A 23024-nucleotide genomic window follows, 5' to 3' on the forward strand; every position below is an offset into this window, starting at 1 on the left:
AAACCACTTGGTGGGAGCAGCTGCAATAAGCGGCTCGGGGGAGAGAAGACTGAGCTTCTCCGTTGAAACTTTTGCCTCCACAACTCTGGAGTTTGAAATGTCCAACTGTATTTGAATGCACCTCTCGGGTCTTGCTGAATTCGAGCGCTGTCACTGTTTCAGCTAGCGATCGCTAACTACAAGTTAATGGTTCAAGACCCACCCATCCATATACATATTGCGTTTTTCAACAGTACTACCAACAGTATTTATAATTCCTCTTTCTCCTCAAGTCAAGTCAGTGGAGTCACATCAAGATGACTTGTATTCATCACAAACGTGACAAAGAGATTCAGAGTCCCGCAATCCAGCAAGAAAAAGGAAACTGCTTTGTTCTATAGTGCATCCCATGATAATAGGAAAGCAGAAACGTCATCCATTTTCTGTACCAGTTACGTTCTAATAAAAACTGGTTGACAGCCAATCAGAGCACAGAGACAGGCAATTCACACATACAATTTAGAATCTTCAATCAATCATGTTTTCGTAATGTGGAGGGGTGGGGGCAGACCCTGGAAAAAACCCACGGGGCAAACATGCGAACTCTAAGCAAAAGTGCCTGGGCAAAGATACCTCAGAACATTGAGGCACACAGTAGCAACCACTCCTCCCCAGTGCAGCCTTTTCCAAGGTGCCTTTGGGCGAAAGGGGAACTACACGATGAACTGGTCGCTAGTCAATCACAGCGGACGCATGGAGACAACCTTTCAGACTTACGTTGAATCTGTCACCGAGTGGAAACTGCACTCATGTTGCCTCAACTAAAGTCAAGTCAGTGTACCACTAACTACTTCATTTCAGTACCTGTCGAGTGACCCCAACATGCAAAAGTCCCATGAAGAGAAAACATTGGTGGGTGAAAAAATAAAATTAAAAATAGCGAATCACTTACCTCAGTGACTTTGCGATCCACCTCTTTGCCATCCTCATAATAAACATCTGTAATGATCCGGGTGATGGTGGTCCGTACTTCCTGGATGGTACGCACGTGTCTGCGGTGGGTGGGTCCAGAACTTTTTCGAAAAGATGAGGTTTCTGGTTCGCCCTTTTAAAGAGAATACTTAGCTATTCAATTAGCGAAAAAGCTGATACGTCATTTGAGAAAAAAAAAAAAACAACAACATACGCACCTTGCCAGCTGGCGAGCACGGCATAGTTGTACAGGAGCTGGCTTTCTGGGCAGCTGCCTGCTGACAAACATGTATTACAAGTTTGTTGAAAATACCACACACAATAACAATATCACAAGCTATTTTAGAGATTAGATGCATTATACAAGACTGCAGTTTTCATAAAATATGCATCCAGCTATCCGTCCAGTGGCAGAATTCTTTGTTGAATTATTGAGGTCATATTCATATTTAACTAAAAGTAGAAAATTGATACTTTCACACATTTATGACCATGACCAGTGCATTATGCCCCAAATCAGGGCTTTTTAAAAAGGCATGAAAGTGTGACTAAAGAACCTTTTCGGATGGGTGAGCTGCAATAGTGTCATCTAAGGTGTGCTTGGACGTGTCCTGGTTTGGGGCAGACAATTGTGGTCCAAGCCTCTCTTGGGGTTGCTCAACTTCTGTTTCTTTTGCAGCCTCCTGTGGCACTGCTAACATTACAGACTCGGACTGGCTAAGAGGCAGGCTGTTACATCCCAGCGATGAAGTCTGTGAGCTTTGTGGTGAGGTGAACAGATCTCCCCTGCAGAAGTAACATTTCAAGAACCTCAGAGACATAAATGAGGGACAGCTGTAAATACCGTCTGTGGTTGTACATTTTTTCATGGAAAATGCAGAATTTGCAGAGAAAGCAAAAGAATGGCTGAAACAAAACAAAATTGTAGTTTTTATATGCCTCAGTCGATGCCCAATGCTAAACCTAATTAAAACTTTGTAGGGTGACCTGAAAAGAAATGTGTACAAAATATGCGCTCGCTATCCTGTAGTCATTTTTTAAAACATTGCTAAGTTTCAATCCTACACAAAGAAGACCGCTCCACAACTTGGTTTACTCTTTAAAAAATATCTCCTCACAATGCCTCTTTTTCAAATGAATTATACATGTTATAATTTTACGACATTTGAAATTGATTTTAACTCGTTTAATGCCAAAACATAAACATATATTTCTACAGTTAATAAAAGGCTTTGCACGCTTCCTCAGGGAGTATCAAGGTGATGGAAATGATTTCAGTATGATAAATTACCACTAGATGGCAGGAGTGGCTTTGATCAGATCTTGGGCCACGCATAGCTTGAGTGGTATGGCGTGTTTGTCTTGCAATAACTGTTATTTTGCAAAGTGACCTTTTTGTGTTGTTTATGTTGTTATTTAGTAGGAAAGCATTGTTTAGATCAGTGGTTCTTAACCCGGGTTCGGTGAGTCGGTCTCATGGGTTCGACGGAGCCTCTTCCATGGAGGGTAAGACATGCGACTCCACATGTTAATTAGTTATGACACACCCGCTTGGCCATCACCGGCTGCAGATGATCACATAACATTGCTGGTCCAATCAGTGCTGCGGGAAATTTAGGTTGCTCAGTCGTCAACGTGTGATTGTCGTGATATTACGTCGTACAATTAAAAAAAAAGTATACTTATCTCTTGAAATGTTATTTACTTTTTTCAGTTTTTAATCAATGCGTTTTTTAATATCTCGAATTTGTAAAAAAAAAAAAACATGAATGTGAATGTGCATATTCACTGGTTGGGTTTGGTACCTCTAAGAAGGTTAAGAACCACTGGTTTCTTTATTTGAAGTATAGTATCACAAATGTTTAAAAAAACAAAGTGAAAAGTTTTGCTTGAAATGCGTCATTTCACAAAGCTCTTTTTCAAAAATGTTCTTGGAAATTAGTATTTTCAAGAAACTTACCAATGTTCAACTGCTGTTTACTAAAGAATGATAACAATTTGAAATGTCCTGATGAAAGAATAGGGTTAAAGCTTTCTTTGGTAGCTTCCATGCATATATAGTTAGAGAACTCAATTTTCTGCAAGCCTTCAAAAAATTGTCAAAATGATTGAAAATGGCTGGCACTTCCAATTTGAGAAAAATGTCTGGCACTAAATGAGTTGAATGCTTGATGGTATTAATTTTTTTTCCATCAGAAAAAAACAGGTATTGTACTTTAAAACTGTAGCCCCCAATTACTTGGGTGAGGTCAAAATGCAGAAACCCAAGGAAAACGCTTCACCTTTCTACAAAGTATGTCCCAAGCACGTATGCATGAAGTGCTTAAAATAACCATATGCCCAACGGTCTGATACACAAATGTAGGTCTCTCATTTATCATCCCAGACACATACACAAGGTGACCCAATTATGACAACTAAAATCTATTACAACAAGGGAACGCGACAAGTCCCGGTTTGGCATTGAGTAAAGATTTTAACTACCGGTATATATTAAAAATATATATATATACATTCCTGAAGGTTATCAATAAAATCAAATGTGTTTTCAATATTTCCTTGAGCAGCTTGAAGTAACTTTTCATAACGCCAATATTTAGGCAAATGGGACTTTTTATGTTCAATAAACAAACAAACAAACAAATGCTGTACTTAAAATCGCAGTACCAGTACTTAAATTTCCAATGAATGCATACGGTATTTGTGAAAACTTCAAAACATGTTGGGAAAAAAGTTAATTTTTGTACTCTTGCCAATCAGTACCTTTCACAATGGCGGACCTAAAAATAGAAGCTCACCTAACTGGTGTGTTTGGCCCACCAGGCAGACTGTTGTTATGTTCATCCTCCACCTCCTGCTGCCTGTGCACTTGCCTAACACGACTGAACACCGATGGACTGTTGGGACATAAAACATGATTTGTCATATTTGTTCTCAAAAATGTGACTAATCCATTAACCTTTTCCCAAAGTGAAAAATGTATTTTACTCCCAATGCACGAGGTGCTATTAAGTGTGAAATCAAATAAAAGAATGGATCAGAACATGCTACCTGGTTTCAGCATTTGCGACAGTGGTAACATTGGCAACAGATTCATCCTCCTCTGGCTCTGCAGAGGAAGAGTTGGTACTTAGAAAGTATCTCCATGGGTATGAGCTAGCCAGAATCTGCACAGCCGGCTTACTCTGCAGACTGAAGCGTTCTGAGCTTCCCTCTTCAACTGGGGTCACTAACTTCATTCTCAAACTCAGCCGACTGTCCCCCTTCTCTGCCAACTCATCTCCACATTCTTCCAGACCATCGTCTTTGGATGGCATGACCGCATCAGCACTGACATCCCCGGCAGCGTCTGGCTTGTCATTAAATGTCTCTAAATAAAAAATAAAAAAAACAAAGCAGCCCAGTTTGAAAACAGTTTCCTTACTTGATATTGAAGATTGCGTTGTCTGTATGTCTTTCGCTGGAACACACCAATGGGAGTGCTGTGTCTGAGCATTGCCTTCAACTGGTTGATTAAAGGGGGAGTTGCTCCAACAACTGGATCAATCAATTCACCATCTTTAGGTAGTGTGAAATGGAAGGACATTTCTGCATAAAAGCATAAGATTTTTTTAGCTCTAATTTGTGGATCAATCGCACCAGTCAAAAAATACTTATGTAGGGAAAAAAAAGTAGAGCTCCAACTGGCACCCAAAATACCCGTTCGCTCATCATATTGGCAGTGAACAAGCTTTGTTTGGATTCAGCACTTTTTGCTTCTAACTTAGTAAAGGTTTTATTTTGTTTGAAATGGGTTACCTCACCTAGAATCCCACGTCGCATTGTGGCCCAAGGTAACATTCTGGTGGGTTAATTGTGACATTTGGTGCTGTAAATCGAAAATCATTGTTGTGGCGATAATGCACCTTTAAAAGTATTTGAAAACCACCAAAGAAATGAGAAGGATGTTAGAAGAAAGCAGTAGTCATGGCAACTAATGCCTCCCGTCTCATAGCAACAAACCCCAGCTAGCTGGCTAGTTTAACAAGATAAATTTTTAGATTTAGAAGATAGGGTTTAACCTTTGGCCACAATGTGATGTGGGGTTCTCGTAAAGGTACCGGTAAGCCATTTCAAACTAAAACGAAAAAAAAAAAACTCCAACCAGAGCTTGTTTGCTGACATCAACACGATTGGGAGGAGGATTTTGGGTGCCAGTCCAAGCTATACAAGTCACATCAAAGTATAAGTAGCAGGACCTGCCCAAAAAATGCGTCGACAGTATTATCTATATCTTGACAACGTCGAGCTGCTAATGACTAAAACAAACGTACAGATGTGGCCATCATACCTCCTGAGCTATCACTAAAGCTCTTGTTTCTTTGTCCCTCTGGTTCTTGCAGCATGGGCTCATGTCCATTAGTGGAGCTTGACACTTTGCCTGGGCTTGAACCAGGACTAGTGGCTTTTAAAAGCTGTGACGGTGATTTGGGAGGAGCCTGTGAGTCTCCACTGCTCACTGAAACAGTGACGATCCTCTCGTGCCCATCTGCACCATCCTTGTCGCCAGAAGACACCAGCTCGCTTTGAGAGAGGACTAAAGCAATGCTTGAAGGAGCACCCTCTCCCAAAGTGCTCTCCTCCTCCATGGCCACTTCCTCCTCCTCTGAAACGGCTTCTTCAATATCTGCAGGTTCATTACTTTGACTATTCATGGATCCGCAGCTGTGTGACTCCAATCGTGAGGGACTCTCTCCAATTTGTAATGCATTCAAGTCACTCTTTGCCACATCCAGAAAAGACATTTGGGAGATCACTGACTGCGATTCGAGACCGCGGGGTGTCACGTCTGACGGGGTCTCAAGAATGCAGCTGTTGACATTCACATCTGAAGATTCAATTTTGGATTGTGAACAAGATGCAGCAATGGGAAGGCTTGAGCCTTTGAGACCGGGGTCACATCCTTTCACAATCACTTTGGCTGAATTCAAGAAAGGCGTCGGCTGAGTACAAGGTTCGGGACTAGGGTCACTTTGTGATTCGGTGCGGGTGCCGGTGCACTCGGTCGTCTGATCATGGCGCGAAAAGACGGAGTCAGTAGTATCTGCTCCAGGCTGCTCGCCCAGTTCTTCTATTTGTGTATCCTGAGTGTCCTCCATGATCTCTTCTGACAGCTTCTGCACAGATTCGTCGTCACCGTCCATGTTCACAGATAGCTGTAAAGGCGTTGTGAAAGCAGGAGATGATTCCTTGCGAGGAAACTCAAGAGACAAGGTGTCAGTCTTGTTATTTGATGGTTGGGGAGTCTCCTGGCTTGGAGTTGAGACAAATACATCCTGAGGAAAAAAAAATCAAAATCAGGCATGAGCAGACACGAAAGGGCAGAAACTCACGATTACAAAATTTGGGACACTTGCACAATATAATGAGGCAGGACCAGAGCGACAGTATTCAACATAAATGAGTACAGCCCCTCTCTTGATGAGTATGTTTTTACCCATTTCCCAATTTTTGTCACTTTGGCGAGTTTAGCATCTTATACCCAAGTACACCTGCTGGCAACCGGTATAGGGTGTCCCCCGCCTACTGCCCACGACCCTTGTGAGGATAAAGCATTTCAGAAAATGGATGAATAGAGTTCGCATTGACACCCAAATTCCCTGTTCCCGAAACCTGTTGATGGCAGTGAACAAGTTCCATTTTAATTCAAAACTACGGAAACGTTACGTAGAATCCCGCATTGCAATGTGGCCAAATGTAGAATCTTGCTTGCTTATTGCACTTTTTGGTGCTGTAAATAGTAAATCCAAATTCTGGCGGATGCAACATGCTAAACTAGCGATACATCACATGCTCCTTGGCCATTTCTTCAACTTTCTTTTGGCAGTTGGCTAATACTCTTGATGCATTACCGCCATTTTGTTTCCTACTGACAGCAGCAAAACATGCAATAACTAATGAAGCTTCTACTCTGCTAAAATGCCATGCAGTTTTCTCGTTAAGGTCAGCCTTTTCAAAAAAACAAAAACAAAACAACGACAAAAAACCATCTCTGTAGTTAGAATAGGAAGTTCTGAATACGACTGGAACTCATTAGCTGCTATCAGCACAAATCAGGAACTGGCTTCTGGGTGCCAGTCCCTGTTCTTGGTCTCGGTTTTTGTAAAACAATTCCACCCCCAAACCCCCTAAAGAAATGGGACTGAGACTTTTGGAGCATTTTTGACTGGTGCAACTTAAAGTCCAAAAAGTATAGTACATAATTATTGCTTGTTGCAGCCCAATAACAAACAGCAAGCCATACGAGATCCAAAAGGTGGTACATACGTGCGAGAATTCGGGCTGGGTGGGTAAAGAGAGAGGCTGCTCTAGCACAAAACTAGGAGAACTCTGGGATATCGGAGTTGAGGTGGGCGGTTGTGGTTTTGAGAAGGCTTCTGTTTCCATTGGCACTTCTTCCTTTCGAGGAGCTCGCTCTTCTGCAGGCTGCCAGGTATCCATAGGCTCGTCGGCACCTGACAAAGCAAAATTTACTCGTCTCTAAACAGGTTTCTTCCAGTTAAATATAAGCCCCCCCCCACACACACACACAAAATACCGGCATTTGTGCTAATTTATTTCTCTCATGTGGAAATGTGGAACGTGTGCATGATTCGCACAACGCCACCCACAGCACAGATGAAGAGACAACAGGCTAAGGATGAACGACAATTATCGGACCGATATTGAAAGCCGCATCAAATACACTAACGGACAACGAGCCAAAGTCTCCTCCACTCTAAAAACAATCTTATTATTTATGTTGAAACTTGGGGCAATAGAAATTAATGAGCGCACGAGCCCATTCACTTGAATGAGAGCCGTAGCTAAGGCTCCACTGGCGGTCACTCGAGCCAACAGCCGTAGCACCGCGACGGGGATGGCCTGGTTCTAGGGCTGCAGTGCCAGAGAATGACAACGACTGATGAGTTTTCATTTTAAACTGTCCTTTTACCTCCATTCCTGGATACTATAATGGTGTGGACTTATGCGACATTGGATTACAACAGTACACACTAACAAATTCCCGTGACTTTTCACAAAAGTTTCTACGACATCGCGTGCGCCCAGTGGGACTTGTGTGAATTGTTGTCGGGTCTGGCAGGCGCCATAAGTGAGGCAATGTCAACGAGACAGCCAACCAGCGGAACCTCTGTGGATTGTTGTCAGGTCTGGTAGGCGGCAGAGGCAACGTACAGAAAAGCGGGGAAGCCGAATTGCGACCACACCTAAGTAAAGTGGTTCGGAAAATGGATGGATGGGTGAGATTGCACTGTGTCCTACTGTATTTGTTGGAATACAAACAGCGCCTCGTTGAAGTGCAGCTATGGTGACCAGAACAACCTTTTTTTAATTTCAGTTGCCACAAGGTGAAATTTGGGCGCAGCCTAGAACCCTGACATACAGCCACAAATTTAAGACCCCTGACAAACGGCATAACATTTAAGACCTCTGACATACAGCATCAAACTTAAGACCCAAATATCAAATTTCAAGACCTTTTGAAATATTATTTCCAAATTCCTAAACTGCTTTTAAGACTTTTTAAGACCCTGTGGGAACCCTACAAAATAGCCCGGGCTTCCTTTTTGTATAATTCCCATTAAAACCAAATGTTTCATTACCATGTTGGCTGTCTGGTCCTGTTGGTGAGTTCGGGACAATCATAGGTGCGTGGGGAAAGTTGTCTGGGGTCGGGGCAACATAATCAACAGAGCCCCTAGGGGATGAAATGAAAATGTTAGCTCATTTCTTTCAGCGGTGGTTGTTTGTACTCCACAAGTGTGTAAAATTGTCATGTGACTTACTGGGATAAGCTTGGCTGTTCCGATGTTTCCTGTCCAGAAAGGTGCAATAGCCGCAGGGGGTGGGCTGGTGTTGAACTGGGGGAACCTTGTTGCTCTGGTTCAGACACCGTACTGTTTACTGCAGCACCTGGGAGTAGCACGACACGAAGAAATACATAGGACAAAGTTTTTGTTTATTTCCTGTAATAGCTAAACCTAGATCCATGCTAAAGAATATCCATTTTAATTCTCCACGTGGGCCATACGGAAATGCATACCTGTCTTGTTCACATCAAACATGTCCTGCTGAGACGACATTATTTGATGTTCCCGCTGTTCCGGCTCACCAGAGTCCTTGAGGCACTGTGAGTGCAGTAGCACCTGAACATTCAGTGCTTGACCTGATTGGCTGCTGGAGCTCACCTCGGATCTTGAGGAGATACAAAAACTTTGTATTGGCAAATCCATTTCAGATGAATGAGGGGAGTGGGGGGGGGGGGGGGGGTCTAAAACAAAATTCCGTCATACCTGACTACTTTGCCTATCAGATCCTGTGAGGTCACATTGTTGATGTGCTCTGAAAGAAAAGGGGGCACTCAAATAAGGCAGAACTAGATCAAAGTTTTGCAAACTCTAACTTAACTTAGACACATTGAAGTTAAGTGGGCAAGATTGCAAAAAATAGAACATTGCGATTTTTGTAGTTATCAAGTCACGATTTGGATTTTCTCCCTATTTTTTCTTCTAACAAGAAACACATTAAATTCTACATGAAATAAGGATGAAAAATACAAATAAATCAATCAATACACTTGTTAGTTTGTTGTTAGTCAAACACAGTACTCCTGCTGGGGACTCCCTTGTTCTACTGGGGGACTTCAATGCTCACGTGGGCAATGACAGTGAGACCTGGAGGGGCGTGATTGGGAGGAACGGCCCCCCCGATCAGAACTCGAGTGGTGTTTTGTTATTGGACTTCTGTGCTCGTCACGGATTGTCCATAACGAACACCTTGTTCAAACATAAGGGTGTCCACGTGTGCACTTGGCACCAGGACACCCTAGGCCGTAGTTCGATGATCGACCTTGTGGTCGTGTCATCGGATTTGCGGCCGCATGTTCTGGACACTCGGGTGAAGAGAGGGGCGGAGCTGTCAACTGATCACCACCCGGTGGTGAGTAGGCTCCGATGGTGGGGGAAGATGCCGGTCCGTCCTGGCAGACCCAAACGTATCGTGAGGGTTTGTTGGGAGCGTCTGGCGGAATCCCCTGTCAGAAGGAGTTTCAACTCCCACCTCCGACAGAGCTTTTCCCATGTTCCGGGAGAGACGGGGGACATTGAGTCCGAGTGGACCATGTTCCGTGCCTCTATTGTTGAGGCGGCCAATCTGAGTTGTGGCCGTAAGGTGGTTGGTGCCTGTCGTGGCGGCAATCCCCGTACTCGCTGGTGGACACCAGCAGTAAGGGATGCCGTCAAGCTGAAGAAGGAGTCCTATCGAGCCTTTATGGCCCGTGGGACCCCAGAGGCAGCTGACGGGTATCGACTGGCCAAGCGGACCGCGGCTTCGGTGGTCGCCGAGGCAAAAACCCGAGCATGGGAAGAGTTCGGTGAGGCCATGGAACCCGACTTCCGGACGGCTTCGAGGAAATTCTGGTCCACCATCCGACGTCTCAGGAGGGGGAAGCAGTGCACCACGAACACTGTGTACAGTGGGGATGGGGCGCTGCTGACTTCGACTCGGGACGTTGTGAAACGGTGGGCAGAGTACTTCGAAGACCTCCTCAACTCCACCAACACGTCTTCCTTGGAGGAAGCAGAGCCTGGGGACTCTGAGGTGGGCTCTCCTATCTCTGTGGTTGAAGTCACCGATGTGGTTAAAAAGCTCCTCGTGGCAAGGCCCCAGGGGTGGATGAGATCCGCCCGGAGTTCCTCAAGGTTCTGGATGTTGTGGGGCTGTCCTGGTTGACACGCCTCTGCAACATCGCGTGGTCAACGGAGAGAGTGCCTCTGGATTGGCAGACCGGGGTGGTAGTCCCTCTTTTTAAAAAGGGGGACCGGAGGGTGTGTTCCAACTACAGAGGGATCACACTCCTCAGCCTCCCTGGTGAGGTCTATTCAGGGGTGCTGGAGAGGAGGGTCCGTCAGGAAGTCGAGCCTCAGATTGAGGAGGAGCAGTGTGGTTTTCGTCCCGGCCGTGGAACAGTGGACCAGCTCTACACCCTTAGCAGGGCCCTCGAGGGTACGTGGGAACTTGTCCAACCAGTTTACATGTGTTTTGTGGACTTGTAGAAGGCATTTGACCGTGTCCCTCGGGCGGTTCTGTGGGGGGTGCTTCGAGAGTATGGGGTACCGAACCCCCTGATACGGGCTGTTCGGTCACTATACCACCGATGTCAGAGTTTGGTCCGCATTGCCGGCAGTAAGTCGGAATCGTTTCCAGTGAGGGTAGGACTCCGCCAAGGCTGCCCTTTGTCGCCGATTCTATTCATAACCTTCATGGACAGAATCTCTAGGCACAGCCGAAGCGTTGAAGGGGTCCGTTTTGGGGGCCTCAGTATTGCATCCCTGCTTTTTGCAGATGATGTGGTGCTGTTGGCTCCTTCAAACAGGGCTCTCCAACTCTCACTGGAGCGTTTCGCAGCCGAGTGTGAAGCGGTTGGGATGAAAATCACCACCTCCAAATCTGAAACCATGGTCCTCAGTCGGAAAAGGGTGGAGTGCCCCCTCCAGGTCGGGGAGGAGATCTTGCCCCAAGTGGAGGAGTTTAAGTATCTTGGGGTCTTGTTCACGAGTGAGGGCAGGAGGGAGCGAGAGATCGACAGGCGGATCGGTGCAGCGTCTGCTGTGATGCGGACGTTGTATCGGTCTGTCGTGGTGAAGAAGGAGCTGAGCCAAAGGGCGAAGCTCTCAATTTACCTGTCGATCTACGTTCCAACCCTCATCTATGGTCACGAGCTATGGGTCGTGACCGAAAGAACGAGATCCCGGATACAAGCGGCCGAAATGAGTTTTCTCCGCAGGGTGTCCGGGCTCTCCCTTAGAGACAAGGTGAGAAGCTCGGTCATCCGGGAGGGGCTCCGAGTCGAGCCGCTTCTCCTCCACATCGAGAGGAGCCAGATGAGGTGGCTTGGGCATCTGATTCGGATGCCCCCTGAACGCCTCCCTGGTGAGGTGTTCCGGGCATGTCCCACCGGGAGGAGACCCCGAGGAAGACCCAGGACACGCTGGAGAGACTATGTCACCCAGCTGGCCTGGGAACGCCTCGGGATCCCCCGTGGAGAGCTGGAAGAAGTAGGTAGGGAGAGGGAAGTCTGGGCTTCCCTGCTAAAGCTGTTGCCCCCGCGACCCGGCCCCGGATAAGCGGTAGAAGATGGATGGATGGATGGTTTTTGAACGTCTCTGTTATCGACTAATTTTCGACCAGGGATTTCGACCAGAAAATTTGAGATTTTTACGCCTCAAATTACGACCGAAAACCAGTTTTCGACCAAACCCGAATACGCCACTCAACTCCTGTCCTTACACGAGGAATGGATGCTTCCTCGTGTAACGTTCATTATGAGCAGACGTGTTTGTTGTGATTTACACAAATCTGACTGTTTTTTTTTTTTGTTATTTCTGCATAGTGTATGAACCCCTAATCATGGGCTAATAAAACAGTTTCGAATATCGAACAAATGGCTTTTCGAAACGGCCTTCTGGAATGGATTATGGTCGAAAACCGACGTATGACTATACATATTTTTCCCCTGTAAAACATTTTAGAAAGGATTTTCTATTTATATCAATCATGTGTCTATTGCGATACATATTGTTCTTGAATAATGTTACCACTGCACACCTGATGAGCTCTCATAGAAAATACTTGTACTATGGCACATAACTGTGCCTACGGTACACTGGTTTGAAAACACTTGTTTAAACTAGAGTGAAACCTCAAGTTACTAAATTGGGTCCATGAGCCCGTTTGTAACTTGAAACATTCAAAAATCAAGGCAATGTTTCCCATCGAAATGAATGAAAATGCAGTTAATCTGTTCCAGCCCCAAAATTAAGTTATACTTACATTTAAAATAGAGCCCCTCGTCCATGCCAAGACTATTTGTACAGTATGTCAAAGCTAGTCCATCGAGAGAGATACATTTTCTCCAAAAATCTTGTTTGTAAAATAACATCAAAAGGGGCATTCGTAACTCGAGGTTCCACTTTATTAATAATGTCAATTATAAAAAAGAATATAGCGAGGCTTCAATGACTGCGTGTTTGCTATTTTCTATTTCTGATCCCTCATGAATAGTAGGGTCTTGTCGTAGTTTTACTTTGAAGAAAAAAACTAATATAAACAAGCTTTCAAAAACATTCAGCATCACATTTTTGCCATGTTTTATCAATAAACTCAATACCTAATTTGGAGTATGTCTCACTGACTGCTTGAGGCTTGTCACCCTCATCCTCCTTCTGGCTGTTAACTTCATCAACAACCAAATTCTGACTCTGAGAAAGTGCAAGGAAACCAAACTGCGAGTCTCCATCTGAAAGACAAAAATGCTATTGTGTAATCATTTTCATTCCTCGGCCTTCCTAGAAATGTGAAAAGGGCTCCGACCTTCAGACTGATCACAGGGTGTGGTGGCATCAGAATCCATTGGCAAGTTACTCCTGAAATATTAAGACGGACATTAAAAATATTTGTCTGAGTGAGCAAGAGCAATCTGCTAAAACAATGGCCAATGGGAGTACTTTAGTTTGTTTGGAGGGTTAATGGTGAGAACTTGACTCTCTTCTAGATACTCCTCTTGGCATCCTGAACTGTGGTTGTGCAGAGTAAGATTGCCTAGAGAGAAACAAATGCAAAAACACACGTTTTTTTTCTGTTAGGCTATTAAATCCAAGGTGGGTGAATGCTTCCATTGTTACAATTTTTTTAACTGACCAGGACCAGCCTGGTTGTTACGAGGGCAGCTCTCTGATTGGCTGTCTGTCTGAGAGCCTCTACTTCCTAGTGGTGACGATATCAGCTCCTGCAAAGAGAAGTAATTGATTATTTTATTCAAATACAAAAATACATAATGTATATACAATTGCAGAGTGGTCTCCGGGTACACAAAAATTATTTTGGCAAAAACCATGTGCCGATATCTTCATTATGCATTTAGTTTGTTTTTTAAGACTTTCCCCCAACCAGGGGTATGCGAGCATACTCCAGGGGTCACAGCAATTGGAAACATGTCATAATTTATTCCCTTTCTCATTTCATACAATATGGTATATGTGCAGCGTGCACTATAATTTTCCCTGGGGAGACGAGTGGTTTTGTTATTGATAATTTAAGTTGAAATGTCAACATGACTTATTCAATTGAGTTAAATTTTTTTGTGGTCAATGTTATATGTAACAGCAGTCTTATTAGTTATTTTGATTGTTTTTTTTAATTTATTTATACACTGTACTTCTTTCAATGTAGTTCAAGTATTCATTTTAATGTTTAATTTTGAGTTAAAAAGAATACAATACCTAAGAATTAACTGTTAAAATTAAAGACAAAAAAATGTCTGAGGTGTGGGGGATCCCAATGGTATGATGGAAGATTTCAGGGCTAGCCAAGGCAAAATAGGTTGGAAGTCAGAGATGTGAACTTTGATAAGAAATGAATGGAACCAGGGGTGCTGTAAAGAAGCAAAAAGTGACGAAGAGTCTAATGGTAAACAACTAACAGAGTGCCTTCCGTAATAATATTAAGTGCGGCACTGAAGAGATGGGGCCCAAAGTTACGTTTTGTTGTCTTTTTCCCCCTAGCAGAGCACATGGCCAGGATTATTCAAAAATATATCGGTACTCTGTAAAATGTTAACCACCATGAACTGACATGTCCATGAGCAACTCTTGAGTGAACATATAGTAATTACATAGTACTAACACAAAAGTAAACAAGTGCTGGATTCAAATTCTATTTTAGATACAAGGCTCTTTGGTTTGATGCAAACCGATCCAGATTGCCAACAAGACGACGTTATTCTTTTTTTATTTTTTTAACTTCATTTTGAGCACTGTAAATCAAACGGTACCTTTTCATTCACCATTTTTTCGAGGAAGGTGGCATGTTTACTCTTGCAGTCGTGATAAGGAGGCGTACCGTATGTTATGGTCGTAAAGGAGGTTAGAATCCTGTCTGTTTAAACCAAACGACAACGAAGCACGAAGATGCCTTTCGGCCTAACAAGTCAAGCGTGACTTCCAGTATTCGTTCGGCGTCACTGTAAATAAAAGCACGGCCTCCGTATTGCTGTCTGTTTAACGGCTGTGACGAGAAAGGCGTAATGTTTCGATGCGTTTCCTTTTGGCGACGCCGCTTACCAGGACCGGGCTGCAAGCGCTGGGCTGCAGATTGGATAGACGCCGGGCCAGGACCGCTCGGTAGCTGGTCTCGGGATCGTCTTCCAAAGCGACGCTGTCCGGCTGGGAGTCCTCGACGATGAGACACGGGTTCTCCGGCTGTGGTAGGCTGGAGTCCAATTCACTTCCGTCGGGATCCATGTGGTCGGTCCGTGATCAGCAGCAGCAATGACTGACGACACACAAAGAAACATGGGTGAACGAGTCGTCGCTGGTTGTTTTGCTTTTCGAACAGTCGTCGCACTTCAGATGACCTAGCCAACCGTCGCATTGATCGACATAAGTTTGCAGTATGTATTGATATGCACGTCTATTGTCCAGTTCGGCTGGTACGTAAACACAAATACACACCCCTGCTCACCCGGTCCTGCTCAGCGCGGCAAAATGAGCTGGAAGGAAGCCTATTGGCTTGATCGAGACTGTGACGCCACTCAAAGCCATCGGTTGGTTTTATGGTTACTTAGCAATTGTTTTAATTCTTTGGTTTTAGTTTGTTAGTGTCAATAGCTATTTGTTGTTCCGTATACTGTTGGAGCAAATTACTTCCAAAATGTAATACATTACATATGAGTAGTTATTTGCATTGGAATTGGAATTCCTCATATAGTTTGGGGAAGCGTGCACAAAATGTATTCGTATTTGCCAGTCAAAATATTTTTACTCCACGTTGCTAGCTCGTCGCTTCTGTATTTTCATAATATATTGTCCTTCATATCATCAATCCATTCAGGGAATTTGGAGAACTCTGCACATTAGCGACAAATCATTGTGTGAAGCAGTGGCGATTGCTCTCGGACTGCAAGGGAAGCCCGGGTTCCCCTAAAATGTCAAAGAATAAGTAAGTGATCAAATATATGAATGTCAATTCCATTGTGTGTACATCTCATTGACTAAATACGCGCTACAACGTGCTCAACCTTTGTTCCGAATCAGCTTCTTCTTACTAGTTACGACGCGACTCCCATCTCATTCATTCCCGCAGCTTCGTTGTGCTTTAAACGGTGGACCCTGAGCGTCCGGAGAGCGTCTAGTGCCCGGACGCCGAGCGTCTCGAGAGTTCAGGGTAGGTTGTCCCAATGCGTTGAACGGAGACGATTCATTGGATACAAGCTGGTTTTTGTCCCGCCCACGGACGCTCGGCGTCACTGGGATTTCATGGCAGAGGGAGGGTACCGGACGCCAGGCTTTTCTGCATCAGATTGGATGATCTGTCTGAGACAGTGTGCTAGTTTGATTGACATCGAAATTAGCCAATCAACGACCGTTTAGTGTAGGTCATCCGTGTGAGCAATTTTTCAATTCGCATTCTGAGTTGAGCTGGAGACTTCTCCTAATCATTTTAGCAACCCTCGTTGTTGTAAAGAACTAGCGACAAATTAATGTTTTATTTCTGGTGAGTTTTATTGTAGTTCTTGTAGTTGTAGGACACTAATTAATTTCCTGGAAAAGACGCCTTGTCGGTATGACATGGTCACAGATCATTTTCTTGAAAAGGAACGGAGAGTAGAATTCACGTATAAATAAACGGACACATTTTATGATGTCGGCCAAAATTGAGCTTCCCCTCTTTGACAGACCAGCATCCGCCACTGGTGGGAAAAACTTGTTGGTTAACACAGTTTGTCGTCACATCTACAAATGCAAATTAAACCACTACCATGAAAGTGAAAGCCAGAAATCAACAGTGCCTGGCTTTTCTCTGGGCCTGAGCTTATTTGAGATGGACTGATGAAAAGTGGAAAAGTGTTCTGTGGCATGATGTGTCTGCATTTCAAATTCTTTTGGGATTTAATAGTCTTTGTGCTCTCCACGATAAAAAGGAAAAGGACCATCCAGATTGTAATAAGTGCAAAGTTCAAAATCCAGCTTCTGTGATGCTTTGGGAGTTTGTGAGTACCCATGGCATGGGTAAATTGCACATCTAAAAGCACCATTAATGCTAGGTATGTATACATTTTGGAGCAAAGTAAGCTTCCATCCAAGGGATGTCACTGCTGAAGATAATGCTAAGTCTCATTCTGCATGAATTACAAGAGTGGCTTTAGTATAAGTTTGAGTGAGTATTTGACTGGTCTGCAAGCAGACTAAACCTGTCTACCATTGAAAATGTGTGGCTCATTGTGAAGTACAAAATATGACAACGGAGCCCGCGGGTTGTTAAACTACTTCTAAATGTACGGTAAATTGTACATCAAGCAAGTCATCAGACACCCATCCATCCATTAATTTTCTGATCCGCTTATCCTCACAAGGGTCGCGTGGGTGCTGGAGCCTATGCCAGCCGTCTTCGGGCAGTAGGCTGGGGGGGGGGGGGGGGGAACACCCTGAACCGGTTGCTAGCTAATCACAGTGCACACTGAGATGAACAACCATTTGCATTCACACTCTCACCTAGGGACAATTTAGAGTGTTCAATCAGCCTCCCGTGCATGTTTTTGGAATGTGGGAGGAAACCAGAGTACTCAGAGAAAACCCACGCAGGCCCGGGGAGAACATGCAAACTCCACACAGGGAGGCCGGAGCAGGAATTGAACCCGGTACCTATGCGCTGTGAGGTCGCCATGCTAACCACTGGACCACCAGGCTGATGACTCAGGCAGTTGGTGCATGCACCCACACAAAAGTTGTCTTTCTATTGCCAATAAACATGTTTTATCACACATGTATTAATATGATATTATGTGGCTAATAAATGGCCGTAACAAAATAGTGCAAGTTAAGAAATATAAAGATTGAAAAGCTATATTGCTGAAATGATGAGCCACCGTTTTAGTTTAGCTTGGAGCTATAATAAACATTACAACGGATTTCACTTACCATAAGATGATACAGCAGCGCTGCCAACCTAAGCGGACAATGTCGTGCTCTTCTACTACAACTAATACTTCTCAAGTGAATTTTGTGTGTCTCATTACAGGTGAATGATCACTTGAATGACCCAAGCAACACGCAGTTGTCAAACGTGGAAGTGAATAAATAAATGTCACATCTGCTTATGACACAAACAACACACAGTTCGAGGTAATGACGTAGCGGTATCCAGTACGTTCCCTTTTCTTTGGGGCTTTTTTTTTTACCCTCTGTCTTGGCCTTTCCAAAAAGGCTAAGAGGGAAGAGAGACTCTCAAAGGAAGAAATGTGATTGGGCCATAGTCCGGACTAGAATTTGACGGAAATGCACTAACATGACCTTAAAAAGGCCACTCGTGCTCAAAAACCATCTAGTGTGGCTGAATTAAAACAATTTCGCATGGCTACGTTTGGGGGCAAAGACCTTTTCACACGGGGCTGAATAAAATAATTGAACATTTTTACGTTTACTTGGGTGATCTTTTTCTGACATTTACATTGGTTTGATCTTAGTTTTACTGTTTGGTGCTTTCTACCGTCCTTGTTCCTGATTTATTGCTTTATTGTTGGATATATGATAGTTGCTCCATGTACAGCACTTTGTATGCAGCGATGGCTGTTTGAAAGTGTTCTATAAATACAGTTGAGTTGATCGTCTTAAAACGTTAAAGTGGATAAACTGCAAAAAAAAAAAAAGCCAACATTTGAGAAAAGGGGAAAAACACTGAAAACAAATGTACAAACTCATTATCATTTAACCTATAAATTGGATGAATATACCGGTCAGACAAAAGTTCATTATCATTCAGAATGTACTTTGCTCTTTGAGCGGATAAGTGGTTGCTGTAATATTTCTGGATGTACCAAAAGTGCTGTATTTTGGACCGTACGAATGGCAACGCTGCTCTTAATTTTGAGGCCCGACAGCCATTCAAATATCACTTCTATCATCTTTTGACACTCTCAGTTTCCAAGGAGACACGCACATCCTGAGACAACGCGGTCCATGCTAATTAGCTTACAGCTACTGCCGAGAGGAGGAAGCACAAAGCAAAAATCGTTTTGATTGCTTCTTGGCAGCATAACAATCACATGAAATCAAGAAGAAAAAAAAAGCTGCAAAGAAAATAGCTGGATGAATGGAATTTTACAATGCATGCAGGATGGACGACTCTGCCTGATCTTTTATTTAATCCATGAGCTCAAACTCCCAGTTGACCTCATGTGAATGGAAGACTACATCCTGGACCAGTCACTCTTAGCACACATATGAAATTGCTAGACTAATAAAGGTTTTCTTATCTTATCTTACAGTATAGAGACAGGCAATATGTATTCACACTCACATTACCATAGGAGCTAAGCCCACAGTTTGCACAGAAGTGAGTCACGTGAAGAGCTACTGAATGTAAATATGGCTCTTTTGTACAAAATACTTGGATGCTTCGAATTGCAGCGCATGGATGGAAGTACTGCAACTCGCTGATGAACAATCCAGAGTGTACCTCACCTCTCAGCCCAAGTCAGCTGGAAAAGACTCCAGGTCACCCTCGAGTGGTGACCCGAATGAGGACAAAGTGTGAAGGGCCATAGCTGCAGTGAGGCGTGGGGTAATCCCCATATTGGAATTTTTACATTCCAACACACCAAAACAGGTTTTTCCACATTGCCATTGAATGGTTCATGAACACGCATCGCACACGTTTAATCTCACGGATTGCAGATTAGAAAATGTTTAAAAAATTAATAAATTGCGCAGATTTTACAAACCACAATTTTTTTTCCAAACCAAAGTAAGTTGAGTGAAATGTGCATGTGCATAATGTGGTCAGTTTATGACAAATTTAAGAGGTCACAAATGTTCAAGGTCAAAGGGATGTGGAGTGAGTCAGGCATGACTGTCAAAAGGCTAGAGAGGCGATATCATATTCTGATTTCTAGCTCAGAAAGGGTTCACATCCTCAAACTATCGTGTCAAACAGATCCCCGTCCCTAAAACTAATAACCAACTGCACAGTATTGTTACCGGCTGTACATGCTACGAACCTTACTTTCTGCTTGGAAGGTGTGCTCACTTATTTGCACCTAATATGAAGAGAATGTTTGCATATTATTTCCTATCCATAAAAAGGAATCATGCTTTTCTGTGTTGCATTTTAATAAATTGTTTTGTTATTTTTTTAGGTGGGCTTCAAAAGATTTTGAGATTGATGAAGCTTTCAATTTTGGAAATGATCCAGTGTTTGATTCAAAACAGATGTGCAAAATGTTCAATCCAACCTGGTGTCAAGAAATGTCTAATTTTGGTAAACCGCGGAACAAATGGTCTGCTTTTGTAAAGGGATAAGGAAATCAGAAATTACATCTGTGAAGCTGAACTCTGCATAATTCGCTTTCCATTTTGTCTGTAATAAGAGTGTTAGCAAGAACTATAATCATTTATTGTGTGCAATGTTGCCATTGGACATTGGATGTACACCCTGGACTGGTTGCCAGCCAATCACATGGCACATATTGATAACCATCAATGGATAATTTAGAGTCTTAAATTGTAAATTCTACATCAAGCAAGTCATCAGACACCTATCCATCCATTTTCCTCACAAGGGTCACCAGGGGTGCTGGAGCCTATCCCAGCCATCTTCGGGCAGTAGGCGGGGGACAACCTGAACCGGTTGCCAGCCAATCACAGGGCACACAGAGACAAACCATCCACGCTCACACATGTTTTGGGAATGTGGGAGGAAACCGGAGTACCCGGAGAAAACCCACGCAGGCCCGGGGAGAACATGCAAACTCCACACAGAGAGGCCGGAGCAGGCATGGTGGACAACTGGTGAGCATGTCGGCCTCACAGTGCACAGGTGCAGTTCAATTCTGCAATTCTGTGTGGAGTTTGCATATTCTCCCCGAGACTGCGTGGGTTTTGTCTGGGTACTCGGGTTTCCTCTCACATTCCAAAAACAAAAATCACAAAAATGATTTTCTAAATTAGGGGTGTCAAACTCAGGTGCTGGAGGTCCGCTGTCGTGCATGCTTTCCAAGTCTCCCTGTTGCAACACACCTGATTCAAATGATCAGATCATCAGCAAGCTCTGCGGATGCCTGACATTGAACCTATTCATTTGAATCAGCTGTGTTGTAACAGGGAGACTTGGAAAACATGCACGACAGCGGCCCTCCAGGACCTGAGTTTGACACCCCTGGCCTAAATTGTCCCTAAGTGTGAGTGTGAGCGCGGATGGTTCTTTGCCTCTGTGTGTATTATGATCTGCTGGCAACCAGTTCACGGTGTCCCTCACCTGCTGCCCGAAGACAGCTGGGATACGTTGAAGCACTCTCGCGACCCTTCTGATTGTAAAGCGGATCGGAAAATTGATGGTTGAATGGCTGGATGGACGGATTACAAATAATAGTTTCGTAAGTGTGTGCAAAGGAGTAGTACTCACTTTAAATATAGCAATAGAGTTGCAGGTAACGGGGTTGGAAATCCGTATGATTGTTCGCTTTCTCTCAAAACTAGAAGTAAGCTGTTACTGCTGACCAAGAGGACAAACTTACTTATCTAGATAAGTAAAATTATTGTCTTGTTCTGATTACATGCACAACAGGGTTGCATGAGGTAGAGTGATACATTCAATCAAAGCTAACTTTATTTTTATAAGAGTCGGGGGGGGGGAGGGGTTGGAAAATGGAAGATGTCAAGCTCAGCGTGTCATGTGATTCACTGCTTTTCTCCTCTACCATGCTAAAAAAGTTATGGTAACAACATTGTGTGCATGGGGGGGACACCTTCCATGAATATAGAATCATTTGAAATGTTTATTACACCAAATGTTCCCACACAGTTACAAGAGACAGCAATTAAACATAATACAACAGCAAAATGGAAATGTCGTTTTAACGGTTTTATTTGAGATTGATCATGAAGTGGGTTGGACAAGAGAAAATGTCACTTTACTTCAAACTTAGTTGTTTTTTAAAAAACTTAAAACCCCATTCCAATGAAGCTGGCATGTTGTGTTAAGCATAAACAAAAACTTTCTTTGGTTTTTTTTCCCTAAGATTTGGTCTCAGGATAACTAAATGTACTCCGAAACTGCATGTTTTAGTATATTGTATGTGGATTATTTAAAATTTGATAGGTGGAATGTAAAATGCCCTCCAATTATGGAATTACCCAAATAGAGTATATATCCAAAAGATATTTGACGATAAAGAACATTTTGAGGGGAGAATAACGGGTCTGGGTCACTCATTGATGGGGGGGGGTTTCCAAAGCATTTTGTCTGCACTGTCTTGTTCTGATAGTGCTGTACACTGTTACCATTCAGGCAGCTCTTCACAGGTAAAGCAACATGAATTAATCTTTGGCAAACACAATGACTGGTAGCCATTTCAATAGCGTTGACCCAATTGTATCCATTGCCTCCAGGCTGTGTCACGAATGCGACAGACAAAACCTTCCCGAGACGCCAACGCCAAGTTTCATGTCACATCGTCATATTTACTGCTCGGGCAGTGCCAAATACGTTTTAAGATGAATGCTGAGCCATTACCCCAAAAATGTCTCGCATTCGCCCCCTCCACTGGAGCACCGCACGCGCTGAAGATCACGCGGGAAATATTCGACTACGCGCATCCATTGTTCATCTACACGTAGTTCGAGCCACAAATAAGGAACAATGCAACATTACCTTCGATCAGACAATACGACTGTTCCACTCGTGTGTTTCAGTGTTCCGGTGCACGCACGGTAAACGCGTCCTCCATCGCGCAGTTGCTCCTTGCCTCTGACAACAGTCAGGGTGTGGAGTGCACGCACACAGTGCAAGTAAATATATAACAAATTAATTATATATATATATATAAAACGCGAACACTGCGCAATACATATCAAAGACATTGACAGATTGTACTATAACGCCTGTGTATGTACATGAACTTATGAAAATAATTGGTAGTGGTCATTTGGGTTGTCATTTTTACTCCTATTTCTTCCAAATGTAAGATTTAAGTCTCTTGT

General features: G+C 43.6%; 1 protein-coding gene across 4 annotated transcripts in view; it reads right to left on the reverse strand.

Annotated features, from left to right (window-relative positions):
- The window catches only part of tp53bp1 (tumor protein p53 binding protein, 1), a 28720-nt gene extending 5896 nt beyond the window's left edge, over positions 1–22824 (reverse strand). Inside the window, exons 1-19 of one of the 4 annotated variants that reach the window (XM_052063837.1) lie at positions 22696–22824; positions 15111–15321; positions 13690–13777; positions 13497–13590; positions 13363–13415; positions 13160–13288; positions 9285–9333; positions 9035–9186; positions 8778–8904; positions 8595–8689; positions 7258–7445; positions 5282–6266; positions 4423–4539; positions 4136–4321; positions 4003–4060; positions 3750–3848; positions 1509–1737; positions 1170–1229; positions 932–1084 (exon numbers count right to left, since the gene is read on the reverse strand). In XM_052063837.1, the coding sequence (XP_051919797.1) occupies positions 932–1084; positions 1170–1229; positions 1509–1737; positions 3750–3848; positions 4003–4060; positions 4136–4321; positions 4423–4539; positions 5282–6266; positions 7258–7445; positions 8595–8689; positions 8778–8904; positions 9035–9186; positions 9285–9333; positions 13160–13288; positions 13363–13415; positions 13497–13590; positions 13690–13777; positions 15111–15290 (3042 nt within the window). In that variant the 5' untranslated portion in view covers positions 15291–15321; positions 22696–22824. The other 3 variants (XM_052063836.1, XM_052063838.1, XM_052063840.1) reach the window with 3 other exon arrangements.
- Positions 22825–23024: the final 200 nt, after the last annotated feature.

Source organism: Hippocampus zosterae, chromosome 4 (assembly GCF_025434085.1).
Source record: "Hippocampus zosterae strain Florida chromosome 4, ASM2543408v3, whole genome shotgun sequence".
In the NCBI taxonomy this organism is placed as follows: Eukaryota; Metazoa; Chordata; class Actinopteri; order Syngnathiformes; family Syngnathidae; genus Hippocampus; species Hippocampus zosterae.